This window comes from Oncorhynchus tshawytscha, linkage group LG16, assembly GCF_018296145.1.
Source record: "Oncorhynchus tshawytscha isolate Ot180627B linkage group LG16, Otsh_v2.0, whole genome shotgun sequence".
Classification (NCBI taxonomy): domain Eukaryota; kingdom Metazoa; phylum Chordata; class Actinopteri; order Salmoniformes; family Salmonidae; genus Oncorhynchus; species Oncorhynchus tshawytscha.
The window spans coordinates 44,565,263-44,593,239 of NC_056444.1; the positions used below are offsets into that span (position 1 = coordinate 44,565,263).

The 27,977-nt window shown below is 42.2% G+C and overlaps 1 protein-coding gene across 12 annotated transcripts; it reads right to left on the bottom strand.

Moving 5' to 3' along the window:
• Positions 1 to 2: 2 nt before the first annotated feature.
• Positions 3 to 27,976, bottom strand: LOC112215723 (RNA-binding protein 39). Of its 12 annotated transcripts, none has more exons than XM_024375045.2 (17): positions 27,644 to 27,976; positions 25,460 to 25,516; positions 25,181 to 25,252; positions 23,808 to 23,860; positions 23,026 to 23,196; positions 16,472 to 16,525; positions 7,651 to 7,768; positions 7,338 to 7,490; positions 7,088 to 7,225; positions 6,938 to 7,003; positions 6,654 to 6,858; positions 6,295 to 6,396; positions 5,308 to 5,340; positions 4,691 to 4,805; positions 4,305 to 4,410; positions 924 to 1,002; positions 3 to 660 (listed from the first exon to the last, which is right to left on the bottom strand). In XM_024375045.2, the coding sequence occupies exons 2-17, from the start codon at positions 25,508 to 25,510 to the stop codon at positions 560 to 562; spliced, it is 1,617 nt and encodes a 538-aa protein (XP_024230813.1). In that variant the 5' UTR covers positions 25,511 to 25,516; positions 27,644 to 27,976; the 3' UTR covers positions 3 to 559. The 12 variants fall into 12 exon arrangements, with proteins under 12 accessions (XP_024230813.1, XP_024230814.1, XP_024230816.1 ...); XM_024375046.2 differs by lacking the exon at positions 25,181 to 25,252 and adding an exon at positions 25,078 to 25,134 and having other exon boundaries at positions 27,644 to 27,968; XM_024375048.2 differs by lacking the exon at positions 16,472 to 16,525.
• Position 27,977: the final 1 nt, after the last annotated feature.

The following is a 27,977-nucleotide window of genomic DNA, read 5'->3' on the forward strand; positions in this document are numbered from 1 at the left end:
AATATCTTGCTTGTAAAAAATAAATTTGTTGGCTTCGTTTTTTTATTTAACACTAACTGACAAAAACGTACATGGCAAATTAACATTTCTATAGCACAACTGAATGACTAAATGTCCAATATAAATGCCCTAATGGGATGACAGCATACGGCAAACTGCAATTCGAGTCACAGGTTAATTTGGTCGGGCTGTCCAAAAATGGGTTGTTCTTCTGGGGTCGGTTTCAACAGAAATATACGCAGACTTCCCACTGTAAAACAACGCCGTACCCTATGTGCCCCTCCACCCACCAAAACCCCAAAAGGTAGTATTTTCACAATGCTGGTTGAAACAACGTAATTTGCTCAAATGCAGCTACAGAAATGTGTGACTACAGAATAACTCAAGCTTAGCCTCTAATAGCTGTCAGACTGAACAAGAAAACATTGCGTGATGAAGATAGGGTGGATTGGTACAGTAATTTGCTACTGTGTTCAATAAGATCCCAAAATATTGGCAAAAATTATGTACATTCTTGAAGCCAACAGGCATTGTGACATCTACCCCATGCATGGCAGAATCATTGCCGCACAGGCATCAATAACTGGGCTGCAGTTACCGAATCAGGAAAAAGGTTATGGTAGGTCGGAAAAGGTACGTACGCTGCAGTGATCATTTTACCTACAGAGAAAAAAAAAAAAACATTCCTTCAATACTTGTCAAATACATATGTATTAGTCATGTATTAAATGTAGAAACCTGAGAGTTCAAAAGAACACAATCTAGCTACAGATTACAAATCAGCAGCACAAATTTGCTAAACATGGTACTATTTCATTTTGGTTAATTCCCACCATCCCTAGCCACAAACATAACTGATTTAAATGCAAGGTATAAATATAAAATAATGACCATACATAATCCATTGGTACAAGGATACACACCAGCAAACCACCGCCCATGTAGCGCATTCACTGCAGCCATTGCTGTTGGGATTGTCGGGCATTTCATGTACACGTTGCCCTAAAAAGGAAAGGAAGAAGGTAAGGGTAAACTATCAATCTGCAACAGACCATTTGATGGGTAAAAAAGTAGAAACATACATTTCTACATTAAACCATAATAGAAAACAAAGAAATGGTAACTGCATTTATAATTTATTTGCAAAGTGCGCAATTTGCTGGACCACCTTAGACCTATCCACTTCTATAAAGTTGTCATGAAGTTGCCCTTTTGTAGGTTTATGACCGCCATAAATACATTTCTCCCTTCTCTCCACCCTACAGAATGGACTCTTGGAAAGCCCGTTAACATTAAAAAGGTTGGGGAAAGGTACAATATTTCTGTAATCCAACCAGTTGAAAGTGTCCGTTGGTACTTAAAGAATATGTCGTCAGATCAGTTGGTGTATGAGACATTATATCTGATGATAGGAAGACAAATTGTATCTTGGAAAGGCTCAGATCAGATTCACATGGAATTGTTGTGCAATTTAAAATGTTTAAATATGAAACTTAATTTTAGATTCTAAATGAGAGAATTGTTTTCATAAAGTAAACTATACTCACTCAGTGGCCACTCCCAAGTGAACAGACATTGGTTGAGAACTATGAAACACACCCCCCTCTCTCCCAATACAAAAGCCCGTTGATGGAAGTCAACTTAGGTTCTTCGATGACGTGAGGACTGGTGTCCATACGTTTAAAACGGCTAATTTCAACGTGGAGGTGACGATCATCACGCTGGAAGGAGGAATTTCTACTAGACAAGCCAGAATTCAGCGCAAGCTGATTATGGCAAAATTAACTTTGAACTCATTCACTAAAGAAATGATACATCCTAAAAGTCGAGTTATAAGCTGCAGCTGTAACCGTACGTGGCCTAGGAAGGGACAGAATCTCCTAATAAGAACGACAGGGTACAACATATCCGACCTACAACCAGAAATATTCTTCAAAGGACAAGGGCGATCTCTGCTGGGCAAACCAGTCTTCCATCTATCGAAGCACAGCTAGGTGTAAATATATATCTTGCATTTTCCTTATTAGAATTCATAAGATTCTATATTTATGGCAGCATAGCTTCTCAAGAACCCAATCCTTTTGTTCCTAGGTCTTCCCTCTCATTTAAACCCAACCCCCTTTCTTTGTTTAATCAGCTGTCCTATCGGTTTAGTCCGCTAGGGACTTTCTTTTATGACATGATTTGTAATCGATGTATGCTCCATCCTGTGTATATGTAATTCTGTGTGATCATTTACAGTGGGGCAAAAAGTATTTAGTCAGCCACCAATTGTGCATGTTCTCCCACTTAAAAAGATGAGGCCTGTAATTTTCATCATAGGTACACTTCATCTATGACAGACAAAATGAGAAAAAATATCCAGAAAATCACATTGTAGGATTTTTAATTAATTTATTTGCAAATTATGGTGGAAAATAAGTATTTGGTCACCTACAAACAAGCAATACTTCAAATTAAATCATTTACTTTTGATGCGCTTCGGATGTTTTCACTCACGAGACTCCCAGTTAGATAGCAAATGTTAGTTCTTTCCAAAAATAATATTTTTGTAGGCGAAATAGCTCCGTTTGTTTTTCACGTTTGGCTGAGAAATCGACCGGAAAGTCACTACAACGGCGAAATATATTCAAAATTAACTCCATAATATCGACAGAAACATGGCAAACGCTGTTTATAATCAATCCTCAAGGTGTTTTTCAAATATCTATTCGATAATATATGAACCGGGACTGGTGGATTCTTAGTAGGAGAGAGAAACAATGGCCGCATGTCCTTTACGCACAAAACACAGAGACTTCAGCTGACCGTTGACGTTCAGGCTCATTTTTCAAAATAAAAGCCTGAAACTATGTATTGTGACACTAGACACATTAGGGAAGCCATAGAAAAAGGAATCTGGTTGATATCTCATTCACTGCTCAATAGGGACACATAGGAACGCAGAGCGTTCTAAACAAGAGTCCCTTCCTGATTGGATTTTTCTCAGGCTTTCGCCTGCAATATCAGTTCTGTTATACCCACAGACAATATTTTTAACAGTTTTGGAAACTTTAGTGTTTTCTATCCTAAGCTGTCAATTATATGCATATTCTAGCATCTTGTCCTGACAAAATAGCCATTAACTTTGGGAAAGTTATTTTTCCAATAATGAAAATAGTGCCCCCTAGATTCAAGAGGTTAACCTCTTGAGGGTAGGGGGCAGCATTCTGAATTTTGGATGAAAAGCATGCCCAAATTAAACGGCCTGCTACTCGGACCCAAAAGATATGATATGCATAACTGGTAGATTTGGATAGAAAACACTAATGTTTCCAAAACTGTTAAAATAGTGTCTGAGTATAACAGACCTGATTTAGCAGGCGAAAACCTGAGAAAAATCTATTCAGGAAGTCGTTTTTTTTTGTTGTAGTTTCTATTCAATGCCATTACAGTATCCATTGACTTAGGACTCCATTTGCAGTTCCTATGCCTTCCACTAGATGTCAACGGTCTTTAGAAATCGTTTCAGGCTTGTATTCTTATAAATGAGGGAGTATGACCAGTCTGAACGAGTGGACCCTAATGTGACGCAGAGTTTCAGGCGCATTTCTTGTTTACCTTTTATATTGATGACGTTATTGTCCGGTTGAAATATTATAGATAATTTAGGCTAAAACACATCCTGAGGATTGAATATAAACATCGTTTGACATGTTTCTATGAACTTTATGGATACAATTTGGATTTTTTGTTTGATTGTTTTGATTGAGCCTGTGGATTACTGAAGAAAACGAGCTAACAAAATGGAGGTATTTGGATATAAAGAGACTTCAAACAAAAGGAACATTTGAGTAAATTAATGTCTTCTGATTGCCACCATATGAAGATCATCAAAGGTAAGGGATTAATTTTATCTCCATTTCTGAGTTTTGTAACGCTTCTGCTTGGCTGGTTACTGTTTGTAATAATTTGTCAACTGGGCTGTTCTGGGCTAGGTATGCTTTCGCCGAAAAGCATTTTATAAATATGACACTGTGGATGGTTTAACAAGAAGTTCATCTTTAAACCTATGTAAAATATGTTTTGTCTTCTGAATTTTTATAATGAGCTTTTCTGTAATTGAATTTGGCGCTCTGCAACCTCACTGGATGTTGGCAGATGGGACGCTAGCATCCCACATACCCTAGAGAGGTTAACGAGTTAATTGTTGCATGGTTTAATTCAATCATGTAATCAAACATTAGGTAATCGATTTGATAAAGTAGCCTGTCATAATTTAATCAGTCAGAGACACAACAAAGTGCATTTCAAAAGTGGATTACCCGAGGGGAGTTCTTGTCAAGGTATATGTGGACAATTCCACCGTGTTTGTTGCACTCCTCAATGACGTCATCTTGAATCTCGACATCCCAGCCAGGTTCCTTTTCCCTGGAAAAGAGGCAGGTAATTTCAAGCCATTCATCACAAACGCATCTGACCTAACCCAGCTTCAGGAAATGATCAGTTACATTAACATTAAAGTAAATACTTTTGGGCTCCCAGAAACATGCCACATTAATTACTTTACAATCATTCAGTATTTTCCCATTTCCATCCTAATCTTATATTTGGGAATGCATTTATGAATTGAGTTCAGTGAATTAAATTAAAGATCTAAAACAATGCTTCCTTTCATCATGAAATGATAAGGTTAAAAGTAGTGTCTCACAACTGAGGGTTGAACATGTTGGACAGCTGTAGGCAGTGCGTAGCCAGTGGCTGCGTTGAGAGGGTCATGGCCTGGTTCATGCATGGAGCCAGATTCAGTGAAAGGGTGGCAGGAGCTGTAAAAGGAGATGACAGTATCATTAACAGAGGTCCGTCTTACCAGAGCTGCTGTCAAGTGCAGATTAATTCCTGTCTGTTGAATTGAACATCAGTTCCTGGACTGACTGGAATTTCAATGGCATTAATTGACCCCAACCCTGCTTCCAACTGAGAACATCAGATTGACAATAATTGCCATTCCCTCCCAATGAATACATCTCAAAGTACAGGACTAGTTTTTCCTGAGTCGTTTCAATGCACATTTGGACAATGTAGTTACACACAAGAAAACCAGAGAAGATGAAAACAGACAGCTTGAGAATGTTATCATTTGGCTTAAACAAAAATAAAATGTGGGTATGCATGATGACAGCAATGATTTCAAACCAATACAAGAAAAAAGGACCATTGGAGAGCTCTCTCCGGTTTGAAACATGAGAACTTGAAACAAAATGATTTATTTTAGAGCATTAAATAATGTGCAGATTTGAGAAGCTGTTCACTTTCTTTCACATTCACCTTCAGGGGGTGGGTTCAGGCTGGCTTGTATGTCTAAAAGATTAGAAGAAGAGAAATTAAAGACGCACTTCAGTTAGAAAAGGTTGTGAGGATAGAACGATGCACAATGGATGAAGACCATTGACTTACTACACTGCAGTGCACATTAAGCCTATGTGCTAGAGGGGGACAGCCATAGCATTAGGCACACAATATGAGAGAAGCAATGGTTATCTGCAAGCTAGTTCAATATCAGCATTCACATCTAACATGGTACTGTGATATTGTAGTGTGTTACATAAGTTTGAAGAGTCCCTTCACTTAGCAAGACAAACTGCTGGCTTTGGCAAGTCAAAACAACACACAGGTTGACTTGAATGATGTTAACTCATTTCTGGGTTTCGTACAAGTTTCCCATGATATTCAATGTGCTCTTTTCAAGCAGGGCCATAGTGAGTGAAAAAACAGCTTTCTCAGAGACCGACTCTCATCAGAGACTGGCAGGATGTTGAAGTGATTAACATACCTCATATTGAGTGTTGGTGGCAATGCCAGATTGGCCTTTAGTGTTTACATGTAGATCTATTGGATACATGTGGAAGAGATCATTAAAAGGAGAAATGATAGTGAGAAAAGAGAAGTCTTACAGCAGTTCATTTTAGATTATCATATATTGGTGGTCATGGATGCAGATAATGTTAACACACTTAATCTCCAGATAATGTTAGCCCCCTTTGCACTGTTTTCTGACACGTCACAAACCAAATTAAGGGAGGAGCAAAAAGGTAACTGGAAATCATCCAGCCAAAGCAGGTATGACAGCTTTCCTTTGCTACCTACCTTTAGAATGAGATTCATGATCAATAGCCAAAGCAAATTTAGTGGTGAATTTCACATTTGCATGAGGTATCAAAAAGCTCAAACTTCAAATGCCTCCCCTTTGAAGAGTCTGCAGTGCTCTTAGATGAGGCCAGTGAGTAGTTCATTCCACATGGATAATGAGCCTACCTGTACCAGCTGCCATGTTGACGAAGTGGATTGGAGTCGAGTGGATGGAACCACTCATCTGTAGAGCCTGCTGTGCAGCCGGGGGGATCTGAAGACCAGTACCTGAGGGAAACAAACTATTCATTAGCATCAAGTCTGTTCAAAGCTAATCAAAACAACTTGAGCACACACTGGAGTGATTATAGAAGTCAACTGGAGTAACACCTTGGTTGACCAAATCAGTTTTAGATTTCAGCACAAAAGTAGACGTATCGAATACTAAGCTCAACTTTCACTTACTGCTGACAAACCTAAATGGTAATTTTGAGCACCAAAAAGATCAAACTACATCCACTCAAAAACAGCAGTTAATATCGCACCCTCTGCCAGCCGGGCCATGAGCTGCAGGCGCCCGGTGGTGCCCAGGTCAATGCCTGTCCTCTCCAGCTCATCGTTGTCAAGGAAGGAGCTGGCGGTGGAGGGGTCGGTGCGTTCCGTCACGTGACCAACTTTCATGGGCCGCCCGGCCAGCTCAAAGCCATTCAGCTGCTCCAGGGCCTTCTTAGCGCACTCTGCATCTGCAAACTACAATAATACAGCATGAATCAGCTAACTAAAATGGCACACACCCTAATCTATTGCAAGTCTAAAATCAGGAACTTACGGAGATGAAACCATATCCTTTGGATCGTCCAGTTTCACTGTCATTCATCAGTTGTATGCTCTCAATCTGTTAAGGAAAACAGTTAGATACAAGAGTTAGTGTAAAAGGAGGTTAAAATGTAATTGATAAGTAATGGTGTTTTCTCCTTACTCTTCCGAAAGGCTCGAAGACACCTCGCAGCATGTCCTCTGTGATGTTGAAGTGTAGAGAGCCCACATACAGCCGCATAGGGCCAGCATTACCCTTCTGAAGGTTGTTGGCCATTGCTGCAGCTCTGTTCTTCTCAGCCTGCACACACACAAAAAATGGTGAGTCTATGCCATCTTCCAAGTAAGCGGTGAAGGGTGACATCACATATAATAATTCCATCAATGCTAAATATTATAGTTAAATCCACTACCTGAGGGGCCTGTACGATGATGGGCACTCCTAGAAGTCTCTGACCAGTTAAGCCAATAGCCAGCGGGACTGAATTCACATCCAGAAACTCAATGTAGGCAATGCCCTTTGACCTCCTGGAGTTTCTGTCAGAGATCATCCTCACGTCTCTCACCTACAGGGGATACAATAGTAATAGTGTGTCAAGAGTGAGCACCTTCCTAATGACCATTAGCTAAATTCTGTCAAAATATATAGTCTGCTGACTTATTTCATACGGAAAAGATAATGCAATCTACTTATAAGTTTGTGAACTGTAAACTGTGAATACTGACTTTCCCCACGGCTGAGAAGAAGTCCTCTAGGTCTCGTGGTTTGATTCTGGCTGCCAGCTGCATACAAAAAACAGTGTGGGCATCCCTCTCCTCTGGGGTCAGGTTGTCAATTGGTTTCCTTGAAAAAAAACACAAACAGAGTTTAACACATCATTTTCATGGATGGTGAGCAAATTTCTTTAAAAATGAAAACATGATAGAGCTTATAAATCAAAGTTTATTGGTCACAGATGTGCAAAAGTTATCCTAGGTGCAGCAAAATACTTATATCCAGCTCCAACAATGCAGCAATTTTTATTTATTTTACCTTTATTTTACTAGGCAAGTCAGTTAAGAACATATACTTATTTTCAATGACGGCCTAGGAACAGTGGGTTAACTGCCTGTTCAGGGGCAGAACGACAGATTTGTACCTTGTCAGCTCGGGGATTCGAACTTGCAACCTTTCGGTTACTAGTCCAATGCTCTAACCACTAGGCTACCCTGCCGCCCCAGCAATACAACACACAAGTAGAAATAACAACGAGCAGTATCTGAACGATCAATGTCCACAATATAAATATACAGTATATGAATAGAAAAGGTGATTACAGCAGTAGTTATATAGGATAAGCCATAACTAGAATACTATACATATATACACACACATAGTCGTGGCCAAAAGTTGAGAATTACACAAATATTAATTTTCACAACGTCTGCTGCCTCAGCTTGTTGATGGCAATTTGCATATACTCCAGAATGTTATGAAGAGTGATTAGATGAATTGCAATTAACTGCAAAGTCCCTCTTTGCCATGCAAATGAACTGAATCCCCCCCAAAAAATGTCCATTGCATTTCAGCCCTACCACAAAAGGACCAGCTGACATCATGTCAGTGATTCTCTCGTTAACACAGGTGTGAGTGTTGACGAGGACAAGGCTGGAGATCACTCGGTCATGCTGATTGAGTTCAAATAACAGACTGGAAGCTTCAAAAGGAGGGTGGTGCTTGGAATCATTGTTCTTCCTCTGTCAACCATGGTTACCTGCAAGGAAACACGTGCCATCATCATTGCTTTGCACAAAAAGGACTTCACAGGCAAGGATATTGCTAGTAAGATTGCACCTAAATCAGCAATTTATTTATTGGATCATCAAGAACTTCAAGGAGATCGTTTAAATTGTTGTGAAGGCGGCTTCAGGGCGTCCAAGAAAGTCCAGCAAGCGCCAGGTCTCCTAAAGTTGATTCAGCTGCGGGATCGGGGCACCACCAGAACAGAGCTTGCTCAGGAATGGCAGCAGGCAGGTGTGAGTGCATCTGCACGCACAGTGAGGTAAAGACTTTTGGGAGGATGGCCAGGTGTCAAGAAGGGGAGCAAAGAAGCCACTTCTCTCCAGGAAAAACATCAGGGACAGACTGATATTCTGCAAAAGATACAGGGATAGGACTGCTGAGGACCGGGGTAAAGTCATTTTCTCTGATGAATTCCCTTTCCGATTGTTTGGGGTATCCGGAAAAAAGCTTATTCGGAGAAGACAAGGTGAGCGCTAGCATCAGTCCTGCCAATGGTAAAGCAGACCATTCATGTGTGGGGTTGCTCCTCAGCCAAGGGAGTGGGCTCACTCACAATTTTGCCTAAGAACACAGAACATGAATAAAGAATGATACCAACACATTATTGGAGAGCAACTTCTCCCAACCATCCAGGAACAGTTTGGTGACAAACAATGCCTTTTCCAGCATGATGGAGCACCTTGCCATAAGGCAAAAGTGATAACTAAGTGGCTTAGGGAACAAAACATTGATATTTTGGGTCCATGGCCAGGAAACTCCCCAGACCTTAATCCCATTGAGAACTTGTGGTCAATCGTCAAGAGGCGGGTGGACAAACAAAAACCCACAAATTCTGACAACCTCCAAGCATTGATTATGCAAGAATGGGCTGCAATCAGTCAGGATGTGGCCCAGAAGTTAATTGACAGCATGCCAGGGCATATTGTAGAAGTCTTGAAAAAGGGTCAACACTGTAAATATTGACTCCTTGCATCAACTTCATGTAATTGTCAATAATAGCCTTTGACACTTGTAATTATACTTCAGTATCACATAGTAACATCTGACAAAAATATCTAGACACTGAGGCAGCAGACTTTGTGAAAATGTATATATTTGTGTCATTCAAAACTTTTGGCCACGACTGTGTGTGGTATGTATGCATGCAAAATCAAATCAAATCAAATTTTATTTGTCACATACACATGGTTAGCAGATGTTAATGCGAGTGTAGCGAAATGCTTATGCTTCTAGTTCCGACAATGCAGTAATAACGAACAAGTAATCTAACTAACAATTCCAAAAAAACTACTGTCTTATACACAGTGTAAGGGGATAAAGAATATGTACATAAGGATATATGAATGAGTGATGGTACAGAGCAGCATAGGCAAGATACAGTAGATGATATCGAGTACAGTATATACATATGAGATGAGTATGTAAACCAAGTGGCATAGTTAAAGTGGCTAGTGATACATGTATTACATAAGGATGCAGTCGATGATATAGAGTACAGTATCTACGTATGCATATGAGATGAATAATGTAGGGTAAGTAACATTATATAAGGTAGCATTGTTTAAAGTGGTTAGTGATATATTTACATCATTTCCCATCAATTCCCATTATTAAAGTGGCTGGAGTAGAGTCAGTGTCATTGACAGTGTGTTGGCAGTAGCCACTCAATGTTAGTGGTGGCTGTTTAACAGTCTGATGGCCTTGAGATAGAAGCTGTTTTTCAGTCTCTCGGTCCCAGCTTTGATGCACCTGTACTGACCTCGCCTTCTGGATGACAGCGGGGTGAACAGGCAGTGGCTCGGGTGGTTGATGTCCTTGATGATCTTTATGGCCTTCCTGTAGCATCGGGTGGTGTAGGTGTCCTGGAGGGCAGGTAGTTTGCCCCCGGTGATGCGTTGTGCAGACCTCACTACCCTCTGGAGAGCCTTACGGTTGAGGGCGGTGCAGTTGCCATACCAGGCGGTGATACAGCCCGCCAGGATGCTCTCGATTGTGCATCTGTAGAAGTTTGTGAGTGCTTTTGGTGACAAGCCGAATTTCTTCAGCCTCCTGAGGTTGAAGAGGCGCTGCTGCGCCTTCCTCACGATGCTGTCTGTGTGAGTGGACCAATTCAGTTTGTCTGTGATGTGTATACCGAGGAACTTAAAACTTGCTACCCTCTCCACTACTGTTCCATCGATGTGGATGGGGGGGTGTTCCCTCTGCTGTTTCCTGAAGTCCACAATCATCTCCTTAGTTTTGTTGACGTTGAGTGTGAGGTTATTTTCCTGACAACACACTCCGAGGGCCCTCACCTCCTCCCTGTAGGCCGTCTCGTCGTTGTTGGTAATCAAGCCTACCACTGTTGTGTCGTCCGCAAACTTGATGATTGAGTTGGAGGCGTGCATGGCCACGCAGTCGTGGGTGAACAGGGAGTACAGGAGAGGGCTCAGAACGCACCCTTGTGGGGCCCCAGTGTTGAGGATCAGCGGGGAGGAGATGTTGTTGCCTACCCTCACCACCTGGGGGCGGCCCGTCAGGAAGTCCAGAACCCAGCTGCACAGGGCGGGGTCGAGACCCAGGGTCTCGAGCTTGATGACGAGCTTGGAGGGTACTATGGTGTTGAATGCCGAGCTGTAGTCGATGAACAGCATTCTCACATAGGTATTCCTCTTGTCCAGATGGGTTAGGGCAGTGTGCAGTGTGGTTGAGATTGCATCGTCTGTGGACCTATTTGGGCGGTAAGCAAATTGGAGTGGGTCTAGGGTGTCAGGTAGGGTGGAGGTGATATGGTCCTTGACTAGTCTCTCAAAGCACTTCATGATGACGGATGTGAGTGCTACGGGGCGGTAGTCGTTTAGCTTAGTTACCTTAGCTTTCTTGGGAACAGGAACAATGGTGGCCCTCTTGAAGCATGTGGGAACAGCAGACTGGTATAGGGATTGATTGAATATGTCCGTAAACACACCGGCCAGCTGGTCTGCGCATGCTCTGAGGGCGCGGCTGGGGATGCCGTCTGGGCCTGCAGCCTTGCGAGGGTTAACACGTTTAAATGTCTTACTCACTTCGGCTGCAGTGAAGGAGAGACCGCATGTTTTCGTTGCAGGCCGTGTCAGTGGCACTGTATTGTCCTCAAAGCGGGCAAAAAAGTTATTTAGTCTGCCTGGGAGCAAGACATCCTGGTCCGTGACTGGGCTGGGTTTCTTCCTGTAGTCCGTGATTGACTGTAGACCCTGCCACATACCTCTTGTGTCTGAGCCGTTGAATTGAGATTCTACTTTGTCTCTGTACTGGCGCTTAGCTTGTTTGATAGCCTTGCGGAGGGAATAGCTGCACTGTTTGTATTCAGTCATGTTACCAGACACCTTGCCCTGATTAAAAGCAGTGGTTCGTGCCTTCAGTTTCACACGAATGCTGCCATCAATCCAAGGTTTCTGGTTAGGGAATGTTTTAATCGTTGCTATGGGAACGACATCTAATGAACTCGCACACCGAATCAGCGTATTCGTCAATGTTGTTGTCTGACGCAATACGAAACATCTCCCAGTCCACGTGATGGAAGCAGTCTTGGAGCGTGGAGTCAGCTTGGTCGGACCAGCGTTGGACAGACCTCAGCGTGGGAGCCTCTTGTTTTAGTTTCTGTCTGTAGGCAGGGATCAACAAAATGGAGTCGTGGTCAGCTTTTCCGAAAGGGGGGCGGGGCAGGGCCTTATATGCGTCGCGGAAGTTAGAGTAACAATGATCCAGGGTCTTTCCACCCCTGGTTGCGCAATCGATATGCTGATAAAATTTAGGGAGTCTTGTTTTCAGATTAGCCTTGTTAAAATCCCCAGCTACAATGAATGCAGCCTCCGGATAAATCGTTTCCAGTTTGCAGAGAGTTAAATAAAGTTAGTTCAGAGCCATCGATGTGTCTGCTTGGGGGGGGGATATATACGGCTGTGATTATAATCTAAGAGAATTCTCTTGGTAGATAATGCGGTCTACATTTGATTGTGAGGAATTCTAAATCAGGTGAACAGAAGGATTTGAGTTCCTGTATGTTTCTGTCATCACACCATGTCACGTTAGTCATAAGGCATACGCCCCCGCCCCTCTTCTTACCAGAAAGATGTTCGTTTCTGTCGGCACGATGCGTGGAGAAACCCGCTGGCTGCACCGCTTCGGATAGCGTCTCTCCGGTTAGCCATGTTTCCGTGAAGCAGAGAACGTTGCAGTCTCTGATGTCCCTCTGGAATGCTACCCTTGCTCGGATTTCATCAACCTTGTTGTCAAGAGACTGGAAATTGGCGAGAAGAATGCTAGGGAGTGGTGCACGGTGTGCCCGTCTCCGGAGTCTGACCAGAAGACCGCTTCGTTTCCCTCTTTTTCTGAGTCGTTTTTTTGGGTCGCTGCATGTAATCCACTCCGTTACACTGGTTGTAAGGCAGAACACAGGATCCGCATCGCGAAAAACATATTCTTGGTCGTACTGATGGTGAGTTGACGCTGATCTTATATTCAGTAGTTCTTCTCGGCTGTATGTAATGAAACCTAAGATGACCTGGGGTACTAGTGTAAGAAATAACACGTAAAAAAAACAAAAAACTGCATAGTTTCATAGGAACGCGAAGCGAGGCGGCCATCTCTGTCGGCGCCGGAAGTACGAACCCATACACCTGGCCGGGTGGTGCCAGAACAACAACCTATCCCTCAACGTAACCAAGACTAAGGAGATGATTGTGGACTACAGGAAAAGGAGGACCGAGCACGCCCCCATTCTCATCGACGGGGCTGTAGTGGAGCAGGTTGAGAGCCTCAAGTTCCTAGTGGTCCACATAAACAACAAACTAGAATGGTCCAAACACACCAAGACAGTCGTGAAGAGGGCACGACAAAGCCTATTCCCTCTCCGGGAAACTAAAAAAAATTGGCATGGGTCCTGAGATCCTCAAAAGGTTCTACAGCTGCAACATCAAGAGCATCCTGACTGGTTGCATCACTGCCTGGTACGGCAATTGCTCAGCCTCTGACCACAAGGCACTACAAAGGGTAGTGCGTACTGCCCAGTACATCACTGGGGCTAAGCCGTCTGCCATCCAGGACCTCTATACCAGGCGGTGTCAGACCATTTTTAGGGCCTTTCTCTAAGACCCCAGCCACCCCAGTCATAGACTGTTCTTTACTACCACACGGCAAGCGGTACCAGAGTCCCAAGTCTAGGACAAAAAGGCTTCAACAGTTTTTACCCCCAAGCCATAAGACTCCTGAACAGGTAATCAAGTGGCTACCTGGACTATTTGCCTTGTGAACCCTCCCAAAACCACTCTTTTTACGCTGCTGCTACTCTCCATTTATCATATATGCATTGTCACTTTACCTATACATTCATGTACATACTACCTAAATTAGGCCGACCAACCGGTGCTCCCGCACATTGGCTAACCGGGCTATCTGCATTGTGTCCCACCCTCCACCCCCTCTTTTACACTACTGCTACTCTCTGTTCATCATATATGCATAGTCACTTTAACCATATCTACATACTACCTCAATCAGCCTGACTAACCGGTGTCTGTATGTAGCATCACTACTGTATACAGCCTGTCTTTTTATTTCTTTACCTACCCATTGATCACCTAATACCTTTTTTTGGTTAGAGCCTGTAAGTAAGCATTTAATTGTAAGGTCTACACCTGTTGTATTCGGCGCACATGACAAATTAACTTTGATTTCACACACACACGGTTAGAGCGTTGGGCCAGTAACCGAAAGGTTGCTAGATCAAATCCCTGAGCTGACAAGGTACAAATATGTCGTTCTGCCCCTGAACAGGCAATTAACCCACTGTTCCTAGGCCGTCATTGAAAATAAGAATTTGTTCTTAACTGACTTGCCTAGTAAAAAAAAAAAAAAAAAAAGCTGTGTTCCTAGGCCGTCATTGTAAAAAGTTTAACTTCTTATGGCTCCAATCCCGTTAACGGGATCGATATGACAACAGCCAGTAAAAGTGCAGGGCGCCAAATTCAAAACAGAAATCTCATAATTAAAATTCCTCAAACATAAATGCCATCAGTGTCTGATTTCAAATAGGCTTTACAGCGAAAGCACCACAAACGATTATGTTAGGTTACCACCAACTCACAGAAAAACCCTGCCATTTTTCTAGCCAGAGAGGAGTCACAAAAAGCAGAAAGAGAGAAAATTAATCACTAACCTTTGATGATCTTCATCAGATGACACTCATAGGACTTCATGTTGCACAATACATGTATGTTGTGTTTGATGAAGTTAATATGTACATTAAAAAAAATCTGAGTTTACATTGGCGCGTTACGTTCAGTAGTTCTAAAACATGCAGTGATATTGCAGAGAGCCACATCAATTTACAGAGATACTCATAATAAACATTGATAAAGATACCACTATTATACATGGAACTTTAGATAAACTTCTCCTTAATGCAACCGCTTTGTCAGATTTCAAAAAAACTTTACGGAGAAGGCAAACCATGCAATAATCTGAGAACAGCCTTTAGACAAAAAAGCAGCCAAAAAGATACCCGCCATATTGGGTAGTCAACATTACTCAGAAATAGCATTTTAAATATTTACTTACCTTTGATGATCTTCATCAAAATGCACTCCCAGGAATCCCAGGTCCACCATAAATGTTTGATTTGCTCGATAATGTCAATCAGTTATGTCCAAATATCTTCTTGTTTGGGCGTTTGGTAAACAAATCCAAATCGGATGAAAGGTTCCGTTACAGACCGTAGAAAGATGCCAAACTAAGTATGGAATTAATCTTTAGGATGTTTTTAACATAAAACTTAATTAATGTTCCAACCGGACAATTCCTTTGTCTGTACAAATGAAGTGGAACGTAGCTACCTTACACGTGAGCGCGCCAGACCGAGGCTGTGGCACTCTGGCAGACCACTCACTCAAAGAGCCCTTATGAGCCCCTCCTTTAGAGTAGAATCCTCAAAACAGGTTCTAAATACTGTTGACATCTAGTGGAAGCCTTGGGAAGTGAAACAACTAATATCACCCTGTATCTTCAATGGGGGCTGAGTTGAAAATCTACAAATCTCAGATTTCCCACTTCCTGGTTGGATTTTTTTTTTCTCCAGGTTCTTGCCTGCCATACGATTTCTGTTATACTCACAGACATCATTCAAACGTTTTTTTAAATTTCAGAGTGTTTTCTATCCAAATGTACTAATTATATGCATATTCTAGCTTTTACAGCTGAGTAGCAGGCAGCTTAATTTTGGGCACGTTTTTCAGCCAAGCTACCCAATACTGCCCCCTACCCCAAAGAAGTTAAATGAAGGTTAAATAAAAACAATTTAAAAAAAAATATTTTAAGGTGGGTTAAAACAGTATGTAAGCATTGTTAAAAAGTGACCCGTGTTCAATGACTATGTACATAGGGCAGCAGTCTAAGGTTCAGGGCAGGGTACCAGCTGGCTAGCGAAGGCTGTTTATCAGTCTCTCAGTCCCAGCTTTGATGCACCTGTACTGTCTCCACCTTCTTAATGATCATTCTTGCCTTCCTGTGACACCGGGTGCTGTAGATGTCCTGGAGGACAGGCAGTGTGCCCCCCATAATGCACTGGCTGACCGCGCCACCCTATGGTTGCGGCCGGTGAAGTTGCCATACCAGTCGTTGAGACAGCCCGACAGAATGCTCTCGATGGTGCATCTGTTGAAGTTTGTGAGGGTCTTGGGGGCAAGGCCAAATTTCTTCAGCCTCTAGAGGTTGAAGCGGCGCTGTTGCACCTCCGGCTGTGTATCTCACCTTACTGGACTCTTGTCTTTCTTGAAGGGGCTACAACTTCTTGAGCGTTTCCAACTGAAAAAAAGGAACAATCACAACATTTAATTCTTACCCAGACTTTACATGCATACTTTATTGACAAGACATCCAACAGGGAAACAGTAACACGTCACATCACAAAGAATTATAAAAATAAAATAAAAACTTTGTTTGTTGGCATGTGGTGGACCAACCTTCCCTCCCGGAACACCACAAAATTTCAGCTCCAAACTAGGGTGTAAAACAAGGTTCAGCTCAGTATGTACGCCTACAATGCCTACAATGCCAAACTGTATAGGTTTTTAATACATAAGTATTATTCTATTCAACTTACTTTCCTTCCCTCATTTGGGCCTACTTTTTGTACTCTACTTCACTTGAAACACATCAGCCCGGTCACAAACAGGGAGGGGATTGACCTGAGGACACAAAACCAGGGCTATGGCTTCAAGTTCAGATGACAACAGTAGTAGGCTTGATTACCAACGATGACTAGACAGCCTACAGGGAGGAGGGGAGGGCTCGGAGTGTGGTGCCTGGAAAACAACGTCAACAAAACAAAAGGAAATGATCACGGACTTCAGGAAACAGCAGAGGGTGCACCCCCCTATCTACATTGACGGGACCGCAGTGGAGAAGCTGGAAAACTTCAAGTTCCTTGGCGTACACATCACTGAAACTGAAATGGACCATCCACACAGACAGTATGGTGAAGAAGGCACAAGAGTCTCTTCAACCTCAGGAGGCTAAAGAAATTTGGCTTGTCACCTAAAACCCTCAAGCTTTTACAGATGCACAATTGAAAACATCCTGTCGGGCTGTATCACTGCCTGCTACGGCAACTGCACCGCCCGCAACTGCAAGGATCTCCAGAGGGTAGTGCGGTCTGCCCAAATCACTACAGGGGGGAAACTACCCACCCTCCAGGACACCTACAGCACCCAATGTCACAGGAAGGCCAAAAATATCATCAAGGACATCAACCACCCGAGCCACTGCTTGTTCACCCTGCTATCATCCAGAAGCCGAGGTCAGTACAGGTACATCAAAGCTGGGACCGAGAGACTGAAAAACAGATTCTATCTCAAGGCCATCAGACTGTTAAACAGCCACCACTAACATTGAGTGGCTACTGCCAACACACTGTCAATGACACTACTCCAGCCACTTTAATAATGGGACATTAGAGGCTGCAGCCTATAGGCATAGACTAGAAATCACTGGCCACTTTAAGGAATGGAACACTAGTCACTTTAATAATGTTTACATATCTTGCATTACTCAGCTCATATGTACAGTGGGGCAAAAAAGTATTTAGTCAGCCACCAATTGGGCAAGTTCTCCGGCTTAAAAAGATGAGAGGCCTGTAATTTTCATCATAGGTACACTTCAACTATGACAGACAAAATGAGGGGGGGGAAAAAAATCCAGAAAATCACATTGTAGGATTTTTTATGAATTTATTTGCAAATTATAGTGGAAAATAAGTATTTGGTCACTTACAAACAAACAAGATTTCTGGCTCTCACAGACCTGTAACTTCTTCTTTAAGAGGCTCCTCTGTCCTCCACTCGTTACCTGTATTAATGGCACCTGTTTGAACTTGTTATCAGTATAAAAGACACCTGTCCACGACCTCAAACAATCACACTCCAAACTCCACTATGGCCAAGACCAAAGAGCTGTCAGAGGACACGAGAAACAAAATTGTAGACCTGCAACAGGCTGGGAAGACTGAATCTGCAATAGGTAAGCAGCTTGGTTTGAAGAAATCAACTGTGGGAGCAATTATTAGGAAATGGAAGACATACAAGACATACAAGACCACTGATAATCTCCCTCGATCTGGGGCTCCACGCAAGATCTCACCCCATTCACAAGAATGGTGAGCAAAAATCCCAGAACCACACGGGGGGACCTAGTGAATGACCTGCAGAGAGCTGGGACCAAAGAAACAAAGCCTACCATCAGTAACACACTACGCCGCCAGGGACTCAAATCCTGCAGTGCCAGACGTGTCCCCCTGCTTAAGCCAGTACATGTCCAGGCCCGTCTGAAGTTTGCTAGAGAGCATTTGGATGATCCAGAAGAAGATTGGAAGAATGTCAGATGAAACCAAAATAGAACCTTTTGGTAAAAACTCAACTTGTCGTGTTTGGAGGACAAAGAATGCTGAGTTGCATCCAAAGAACACCATACCTACTGTGAAGCATGGGGGTGGAAACATCATGCTTTGGGGCTGTTTTTCTGCAAAGGGACCAGGACGACTGATCCGTGTAAAGGAAAGAATGAATGGGGCCATGTATCGTGAGATTTTGAGTGAAAACCTCCTTCCATCAGCAAGGGCATTGAAGATGAAACGTGGCTAGGTCTTTCAGCAAGACAATGATCCCAAACACACCGCCCGGGCAACGAAGGAGTGGCTTCGTAAGAAGCATTTCAAGGTCCTGGAGTGGCCTAGCCAGTCTCCAGATCTCAACCCCATAGAAAATCTTTGGAGGGAGTTGAAAGTCCGTGTTGCCCAGCAACAGCCCCAAACATCACTGCTCTAGAGGAGATCTGCATGGAGGAATGGGCCAAAATACCAGCAACAGTGTGTGAAAACCTTGTGAAGACTTACAGAAAACGTTTGACCTCTGTCATTGCCAACAAAGGGTATATAACAAAGTATTGAGATAACTTTTGTTATTGACCAAATACTTATTATCCACCATAATTTGCAAATACATTCATTAACAATCCTACAATGTGATTTTCTGGATTTTTTTTCTCCCTCATTTTGTCTGTCATAGTTGAAGTGTACCTATGATGAAAATTACAGGCCTCTCATCTTTTTAAGTGGGAGAACTTGCACAATTGGTGGCTGACTAAATACTTTTTTGCCCCACTGTATATACTGTATTCTATACCATCTTTACCAGAAACAAGGCTCTCACCGTTGCTGCTTGTTATAGACCCCCTTCAGCCCCCAGCTGTGCCCTGGACACCATATGTGAATTGATCACCCCCCCCATCTATCTTCAGAGCTCGTACTGTTAGGTGACCTAAACTGGGACATGCTTTAACACCCCAGCCATCCTACATACTAAGCTAGATGCCCTCAATCTCAAACAAATTATCAAGGAACCTACCAGGTACAACCCTAAATCCGTAACCATGGGCACCCATCCTGACCAACTTGCCCTCTAAATACACATCTGCTGTCTTAAACGAGGATCTCAGCGATCACTGCCTCATTGCCTGCGTGTGTAATGGGGCCGCAGTCAAACGTCCACCATCATCACGGTCAAACGCTCCCTAAAACACTTCAGATAGCAGGCCTTTCTAATCGACCTGGCCCGGGTCCCCTAGAAGGATATTGACCTCATCCCGTCAGTAGAAGATGCCAGTACTCTTCAAAAATGCTTTCCTCACCATCTTAAATAAACATACCCCATTCAAAAGAAAATTGAACTAAGAACAGATATAGCCCTTGGTTCATCCCAGACCTGACTGCCCTTGACCAGCACAAAAACATCCTGTGGCATTCTACATTAGCATTGAATAGCTCCCGCGATATGCAACTTTTCAGGGAAGTCAAAACCCAATATACTCAGTCAATTAAGAAAGCTAAGGCTAGCTTTTTCAAACATAAATGTGCTTCCTGGGACACTAAAGTCCATGGAGAATAAGAGCACCTCCTCCCAGCTGCCCAATGCACTGAGGCTAGGAAACTGTCACCACTGATAAATCCACTATAATTGAGAACTTCAATAAGCATTTTTCTACAGCTGGCCATGCTTTCCAGCTGGCTACCCCTACCCCGTCCAACATCTCAGCACCCCCTGCACCAACTTGCCCAAGACACCACCCCACCCCCAAGACAATCTGGACCCACTCTAAAATTATCCACCTAAATAATTGCAACCCCTATTACTAGCCTAGTCAACCTCTTTCATATCGTCTGAGATCCCCAAAGATTGGAAAACTGCCGCGGTCAATCCCCCTCTTCAAAGGGGGAAGACACTCTAGACCCAAACTGTTATAGACCTATATCCATCCTGCCCTGCCTTTCTAAAATCTGCGATAGCCAAGTTAACAAAAAGATCACAGACCATTTAAAATCTCACCATACCTTCTCCACTATGCAATCTGGTTTCCGAGCTGGTCACGGGTGCACCTCAGCCACACTCAGGGTCCTAAACGATATAACCGCCATCGATAAAAGACAGTACTGTGCAGCCGCCTTTTTCGACCTGGCCAAGGCTTTCGACTGTCAATCACTGCATTCTTATCGACAGATTCAATAGCCTTCACTTCTCAAATGACTGCCTCGCCTGGTTCACCAACTACTTTGCAGATAGAGTTCAGTGTGTCAAATCGGAGGGCCTGTTTTCCGGACCTCTGGAAGTCTCTATGGGGGTGCCACAGGGTTCAATTCTCGATGTCGCTCTCGCTGCTGGTGATTCTCTGATCCACCGCTACGCAAACGACACCATTCTGTATACATCTGGCCCTTCTTTGGACACTGTGCTAACAAACCTCCAAAACGAGCTTCGACGCCATACAACACTCCTTCCGTGGCCTCCAACTGCTCTTAAATGCTAGTAAAGCTAAGTTCATGCTCTTCAACCGATTGCTGCACACACCCTCCCGCCCGACTAGCATCACTAAGCTGTATTTTTCTGACCTAGAATATGTGGACAACTTCAAATACCTAGGTGTCTGGTTAGACTAAACTCTCCTTCCAAACTCACATTAAGCATCTCCAATCCAAAATTAAATCTAAAAACGGCTTCCTATTTCACAACAAAGCCTCCTTCACTCATGTTGCCAAACATACCACCCTTCCGATCCTTGACTTCGGCGATGTCATTTACAAAATAGCCCCTAACACTCTACTCAGCAAACTGGATGTAGTCTATCACAGGTGCCATCCGGTGTCACCAAAGCCCCATACACTACCCACCACTGTGACCTGTATGCTCTCGCTGGCTGGCCCTCACTACATATTCGTCGCCAAACCCACCGGCTCCAGTTCATCTATAAAAGCCTTTGCTAGGTAAAGCCCCACCTTATCTCAGCTCACTGGTCACCATTGCAGCACCCACCCATAGAACGCGCTCCAGCAGGTATATTTCACTGGTCATCCCCAAAGCCAACACTGCCGTTGGCCACCTTTCCTTCCAGTTCTCTGCTGCCAATGACTGGAACGAATTGCAAAAAAAATAAAAAATAAATTCACTGAAGCTGGAGTCATATCTCGCTCTCTAACTTTAAACATCAGCTGTCAGAGCACTGTACCTGTTCATGGCCAATCTGTAAACAGCACCCCCAACTACCTCATCCCCATATTATTACTTACCCTCTTGCTCTTTTACATCCCAGTATCTCTACTTGCACATCATCATCTGCACATCTATCACTCCAGTGTTAATGCTAAATTGTAATTATTTCACCACTATGGCCAATTTATTGCCTAACTCCATACTCTTCTACATTTGCACACAATGTATATAGATTTTCAATTTTTTTCTATTGTGTTGACTGTGTGTTTGTTTTAATTTTTTTATTTCACCTTTATTTAACCAGGTAGGCTAGTTGAGAACAAGTTCTCATTTACAACTGCGACCTGGCCAAGATAAAGCATAGCAGTGTGAACTGACAACAACAGAGTTACACATGGAGTAAACAATTAAGCCAATAACACAGTAGAAAAAAATTGTCTATATACATTGTGTGCAAAAGGCATGAGGTAGGCGAATAATTACAAATTTGCAGATTAACACTGGAGTGGTAAATGATCAGATGGTCATGTACAGGTAGAGATCCTGGTGTGCAAAAGAGCAGATAAGTAAATAAATATAAACAGTATGGGGATGAGGTAGGTAAATTGGGTGGGCTATTTACCGATAGACTATGTACAGCTGCAGCGATCGGTTAGCGATTGTTTATGGGTAACTCTTGTTTTTGTCGCACTGCTCTGCTTTATCTTGGCCAGGTCGCAGTTGTAAATGAGAACTTGTTCTTAAATAAAGGTGAAATAAAATTCTACTGTATCTTAGTCCGTTCCGCTCTGACATCGCTTGTCCATATGTATATAGTCTTAATTCATTTTGCTACAACCGCAATAACATCTGCTAATCACATATGTGACCAATACAATTTGATTAGAAAGGCAACAAACTACGCCACTTAAATACAAAACCAGGTTTCATTTCATCATCAACACTAAGTTTATAGACAACAGCTTTCACAGTGGAAAACACAAATTATGTCCAAGGAGCAGACATAGCAGATTATTCCAACCCATTTTTGTCTGTAGACAACACATAAGGAAGCCCAAAAATTGTGACACAGGAAAAAAAAAGAAGAAGACATAAGCGTTTCCCAAACTCAGACCCCAGGAACCAAAGAGGTGACGTTTTGGTTTTTACCCTAAACAGCTGACCAAGCTTGATCCAAGCTTGATGATCAGTTGATTATTTGAATCAGCTGTGTAGTGCTTGGGCAAAAAAATGAAATGTGCACAGTTTGGAAAAGCCTGCAATACATACAAGGGGCCCCGGCATCCTCTGTAGCGTCCAGCATGTTCCCTGCTACGGGAACCACTGCGCCGGCGTTCTTTACTGTGGCTGCGTTTCTTCTCCGGACTCTTCTTCCCATCTTTGCTGTAGCACTTGTCAGAGCTCGGGCTGCGACTACTCCTACGATGGCTCCTCTTTTTCCTGGAATACAGGATGACATTCAGGGTGCAGTCACACAACACAACTGGAAACGGATACTTCAGACATCTAGCCATCACTGATGCCGTTTCCAAAAGGTTACATGATTGAAACATGACTTGTAGCAACTGACAAGATAAATCTAAACTCATGTTATTTGTCACATGCGCCAAATACAACAGGTGAAATGCTTACTTACAAGCCCCTAACCAACAACACAGTTAAGAAAAATAAACAAAAATAAATAAAAGTAACAAATAATTAAAGAGCATCAGTCATATAACAATAGTGAGGCTATATACACGTGTTACCGGTATGGAGTCAATGTGCTGGGGCAACAGTCAAGGTAATATGTACATGTATGTAGAGCTATTAAAGTGACTATGCAGAGATAATAACAGAGTAACAGCAGCTGAAGGGGGGGGAGTGGGGTCAATGCAAATAGTCTGGGTAGCCATTTGATTAGATGTTCAGGAGTCTTCTGGCTTGGAGGTAAAAGCTGTTTAGAAGCCTCTGACCTAGACTTTAGCGCTCCCATACCGCTTGCTGTGCGGTAGCAGAGAGAACAGTCTGTGTGGACTGGTTTAGCAAAGAGTTTAAAAATCAGTACTTACTTCTTACTACTGCGCTCTTCATTCCCATTAGCACTAGAGGACTTTATTTCATCCTAAGCAGGGTTGATAGAAGAACATCATGAGGATGTAGAGGAAACATTGCAAGTCCTCAGTGGTGAGGGAGGGAACAAGAAAATACAGAACATAACCATTAGGTTAAAATACTGTTAACATTAATATGTAAGGGGGTCCTTCTACAGCCCCTGTAGAGTTCCATTCCAATTACTCCCCCTGCTGTTATAACTACATATCATACAGTACTCAATCCAACCAAAAGTCAAAGTATATGGGAAAAATATATACTATTTTGGCATGATACAGTAAGTTATGGGAACAGTTTGGTCATCTCAACCCCACCCCTCCTTTGTCGTACCAGTACCACTATCTGTTCCTAAGCCCACTGAGACCATGCTTGGCCCACAGCCGCTAAAAGTGATCCTGTGGTTGATGTCAGTCCAGTGATCTTCACCCATTTTCCTTCTTGGACTGTAAGAGTTCGATGCCACCTCTGTCACATCTCGCCCTGAAGCAAACAGGGATTCACACTGCTTAGTAATATGGACTCCCAAGTAAAACTGAAGAAAAAAAATCTACTCTTTTAGCCTCATGTTAAATGTCCTATATATTTTTTTGTGCCAGCTGAATGGATATGTTTGTATTTGAATGGCTTGAATTTTATGAGGGGAAAAATACTCATACTGGTGAAATCATTAACTAAATGTATAATAGAAATGAAACCTTGAAATAAATCTTACAAATAAATTGTAGTAAGAAAATAAATGTAAAATATTACTGGTGTTAAAAGGCATGCAAAGTCAAGATGCTGATTTACAAAATCAGAAACCATCACAATAGACTTGGGCAGGGAGACAGTATTCATATTTTAAAATAATCAATAGCTTGTTTTGTTGACCTTGGCAAAATCATGACTACTCATTTAAGCCTGATTTGTTAAGTGATATACTATAGAGAAGACTAATCTACTACAGCCAAATGTAAGGGTAAAATAGGTACTTATGCATGTAAGGCCTATTTTAGGTCAGACTTACTTGATTGACACTGATGCATAACAAAAGGTCACGTATATAAATAGAATATGTGCCAGAACTACTGGTACCACAGTAATTATATTTCTATGGGTCAATCCAACTGTAACATTACGTGTAAACATTGTGAAAATAACTTTAGCTACCATGTCAACAGAAAATGTGAATATTGTCTCCTTTGCATGTGGGGTAAAATGCGCTGATTATCATCCATTTGCATTCACCTTGTTGCAACCAAACAGGTGATAGATAGGATGTTCTAAGATGAAGCTCTTTTTGTCCTAGGGGATCACAGTACATCAATACATTGCTAAATTACTACCTTACACTCTCCCCCCAACACACAGTTCTCACTCGAATCAAAAGGTGAGAGAAGAGGGGAGATATCGTTTGGCAAGTCTACAAAGAGAGAGAGATGGGCGTTTATTCAGACCTTTTGGATTATGTCAATGCATCACACACCTCATTCAAACGTTGAGAGGCACAAACAACCATTTAACCATAAATAATAGCAACATATCTCTGAGCAGCAAGATGATACAAGACCAGCAAATAGTGAATGCGCAAAAAAACATAGCTACAAGCCTGGCAATTCTAGCTACCCACCTTTTTGTATGGAGCCTCTAGCATAGCCTCAACATCAAAGTCGTCTGCCATGGTCTCCTGAAAGAGAAAACCCGATACAATCAAGTCAGAACATCAGTCATGAGATATACATATTTCTGCTTTTATCTAGATAGCTAGATACTACAACTGGCACAGAAAATAGGGGTTAGCTGACAACGTCACGAAAACGATGTGCACACTTAGTTGGGGCAGAAGTCCGTGTTGTTGTGATACTGTATGGCCAGATAGCTAGCAACAATGACAAGAACCTGCCATGTGGGGAATCGTAGGTGGCTCCTTTCAGCTTGTTCTTGATACCATGTCTTGTTTTGACTGGTGTCACGTCTATGTTAATATTGCTAAAATTCGTTGGCTAGCTAACCAATCAACGATGTATGAGAGACAAGTGCTCATTGTGAAAATGTATTTACGTTTTCAATAAACATTGGAGACAAAATATTGTTTACATGTTGTCAATCTAGCCAAGCCGATAGCTTGCCTAGCTAGTTGGTCTAATTTGAATAATATACTAGTCAGAATAGATTCAGACCCTGCTTGCTTACAGCTGCACTGAGTTGGACAGGTTTCCTGTTTAAATTAAGACACCACGGTGCCGGTGTTGTGCCGAAAATCCCCCCACCCTTCGCGTGAACGCGTACACACTGATCTTAGAAGCAGAAATCATTTTTTATTTGTGTCCTTCAAGGCAGATGTCAATGAGCACGTTAGGCTGCCTTTCACTTTTTTTATGGCAGATTGATCGCGAGGGAGGCACTAGTAATGTCTGAAGTTTTCGGTTTGGCTATTTGTTTAAAATGTTTATTAGTCTATAAATAAATATTTGCCAAAATTCGTAATCTCTCCCATGTCTTATTCAACTGGTATAATGAGACACAAGTGGCACCTTACTCGTCAGTGTAAACTCCCAGTTCGGCATAAATATGTAAATAATATGGCCACCTTACTTTATATGAATGGCCGTAACATGCTGTAATTTTTTATTCCGTAGACGAATTACCACATTAAGTATCTGATTTGCATAAAATAGTATAAAATGTTGTATTCTAATTTCATAAATTGTTAAACTCAGTTTTGCATAAATCATTTTGATTTGTTAATATGACCACCCATCTTAAATTGGGCTTAAATTACTCTAGTTGTGTATTCCATACTGCCTAATTTGTATAATATAGCATTTTACTTTATTTGAATCAATTGTGTTCTACATCAGCTCTGAAAATGGCAAAACAATATGACCACCATATCTTGAGATATTGGACAAAACGTGTTGAATTTTTTAACCCAGACAAGTGATTTGGTGCCATTATTGACTAGGGATTAACATTGGCCTGTCTGCAACCTTTTTGACTTTCTCTGATAACTTAAAAATAAAATCTCAGCAATGGTAAATCCTATTCTCATGGAATAAACTGTTCTGTGTTACCATAACATGGAATATAAAGTATAACACCAGAACCAAAGTTGAATTTTGTCCCCCAACACCCTAGGAAGCCTGTCCGACCCTAGAACAGCTGTAAACAAGCATAGGGTCAGAATCTATTCTGATTAAAATTATACCGAGCAGTACCAAAAACAGTACAGTATGAAGATAGGCTAAAACTGCTTGTCCAATAGAAATCCCCGATCACACTTGTAGGCGAATCCATTGCGAAGCTAAACTCATATTTAGTAAACGTCACCGGGTCTAACAGTCGTCCTGTGCAAGCCGTTATTAACTCTGTCAGTCTTTCGATAGAAAATTGTTTGACAAATTAAAACGTGTCAGTATGTCACTTTCACGATGTTGGAGTAATAACACGTCCACAACTACTTATGACAGTGGCTCAAATCTAGGTTCTGCATTTTAAGATTTCGAGAAGAACTAAGGAAATAATCTCAATCTCACCCCGGTCTGTGTCGCAAGCGTTCCCGGAAGTCTCGCCTCTAGGTTTAGAAACTCCTGAGAGTACGGAGCCTCACATTACATCAGCCCTTTACAATCTGCTAGCTAGCACATTACTGTCCCTTTTTTAGACCAGCAAGAACCATGTGGAACTTAACTAGCTACATGGCTTACTACCAATAATGTTTTCTAGTAACGCTAGCTAGCTAAACAACGTTAGCCAAAATCTGTGCGGAAGATGTGCCTGTGACGATTTGTAATGGTAACGTTAGCTAACTTACCGCAGGGATTTGTCCCAACGTCTGCTTCTTCTGTGACCAGAAACAATTAAATTAGCTAGCAAACTTATAAAACCAGCCAGTGAACTAACGTTAGCCAACTACGTCTTCAGGATAAAATTGGCCAAATATGACCTCAGATTCGCCTGCTGCTGTTCTTCCCAACAACACACAACAGCTTAAAAAGAAATGCTCTCGTTCCGCGCTACTGTACAGTAGCTAGTAATGAATTCAGCCTTATATTAGCTAGCTATAACTTGTTTTGCGTTTGAAGTTCATTAGCGTCTCTAAAATGGCGTTCTCTGGTTTTATCAACACGCGACTTGCTATGAGCGTG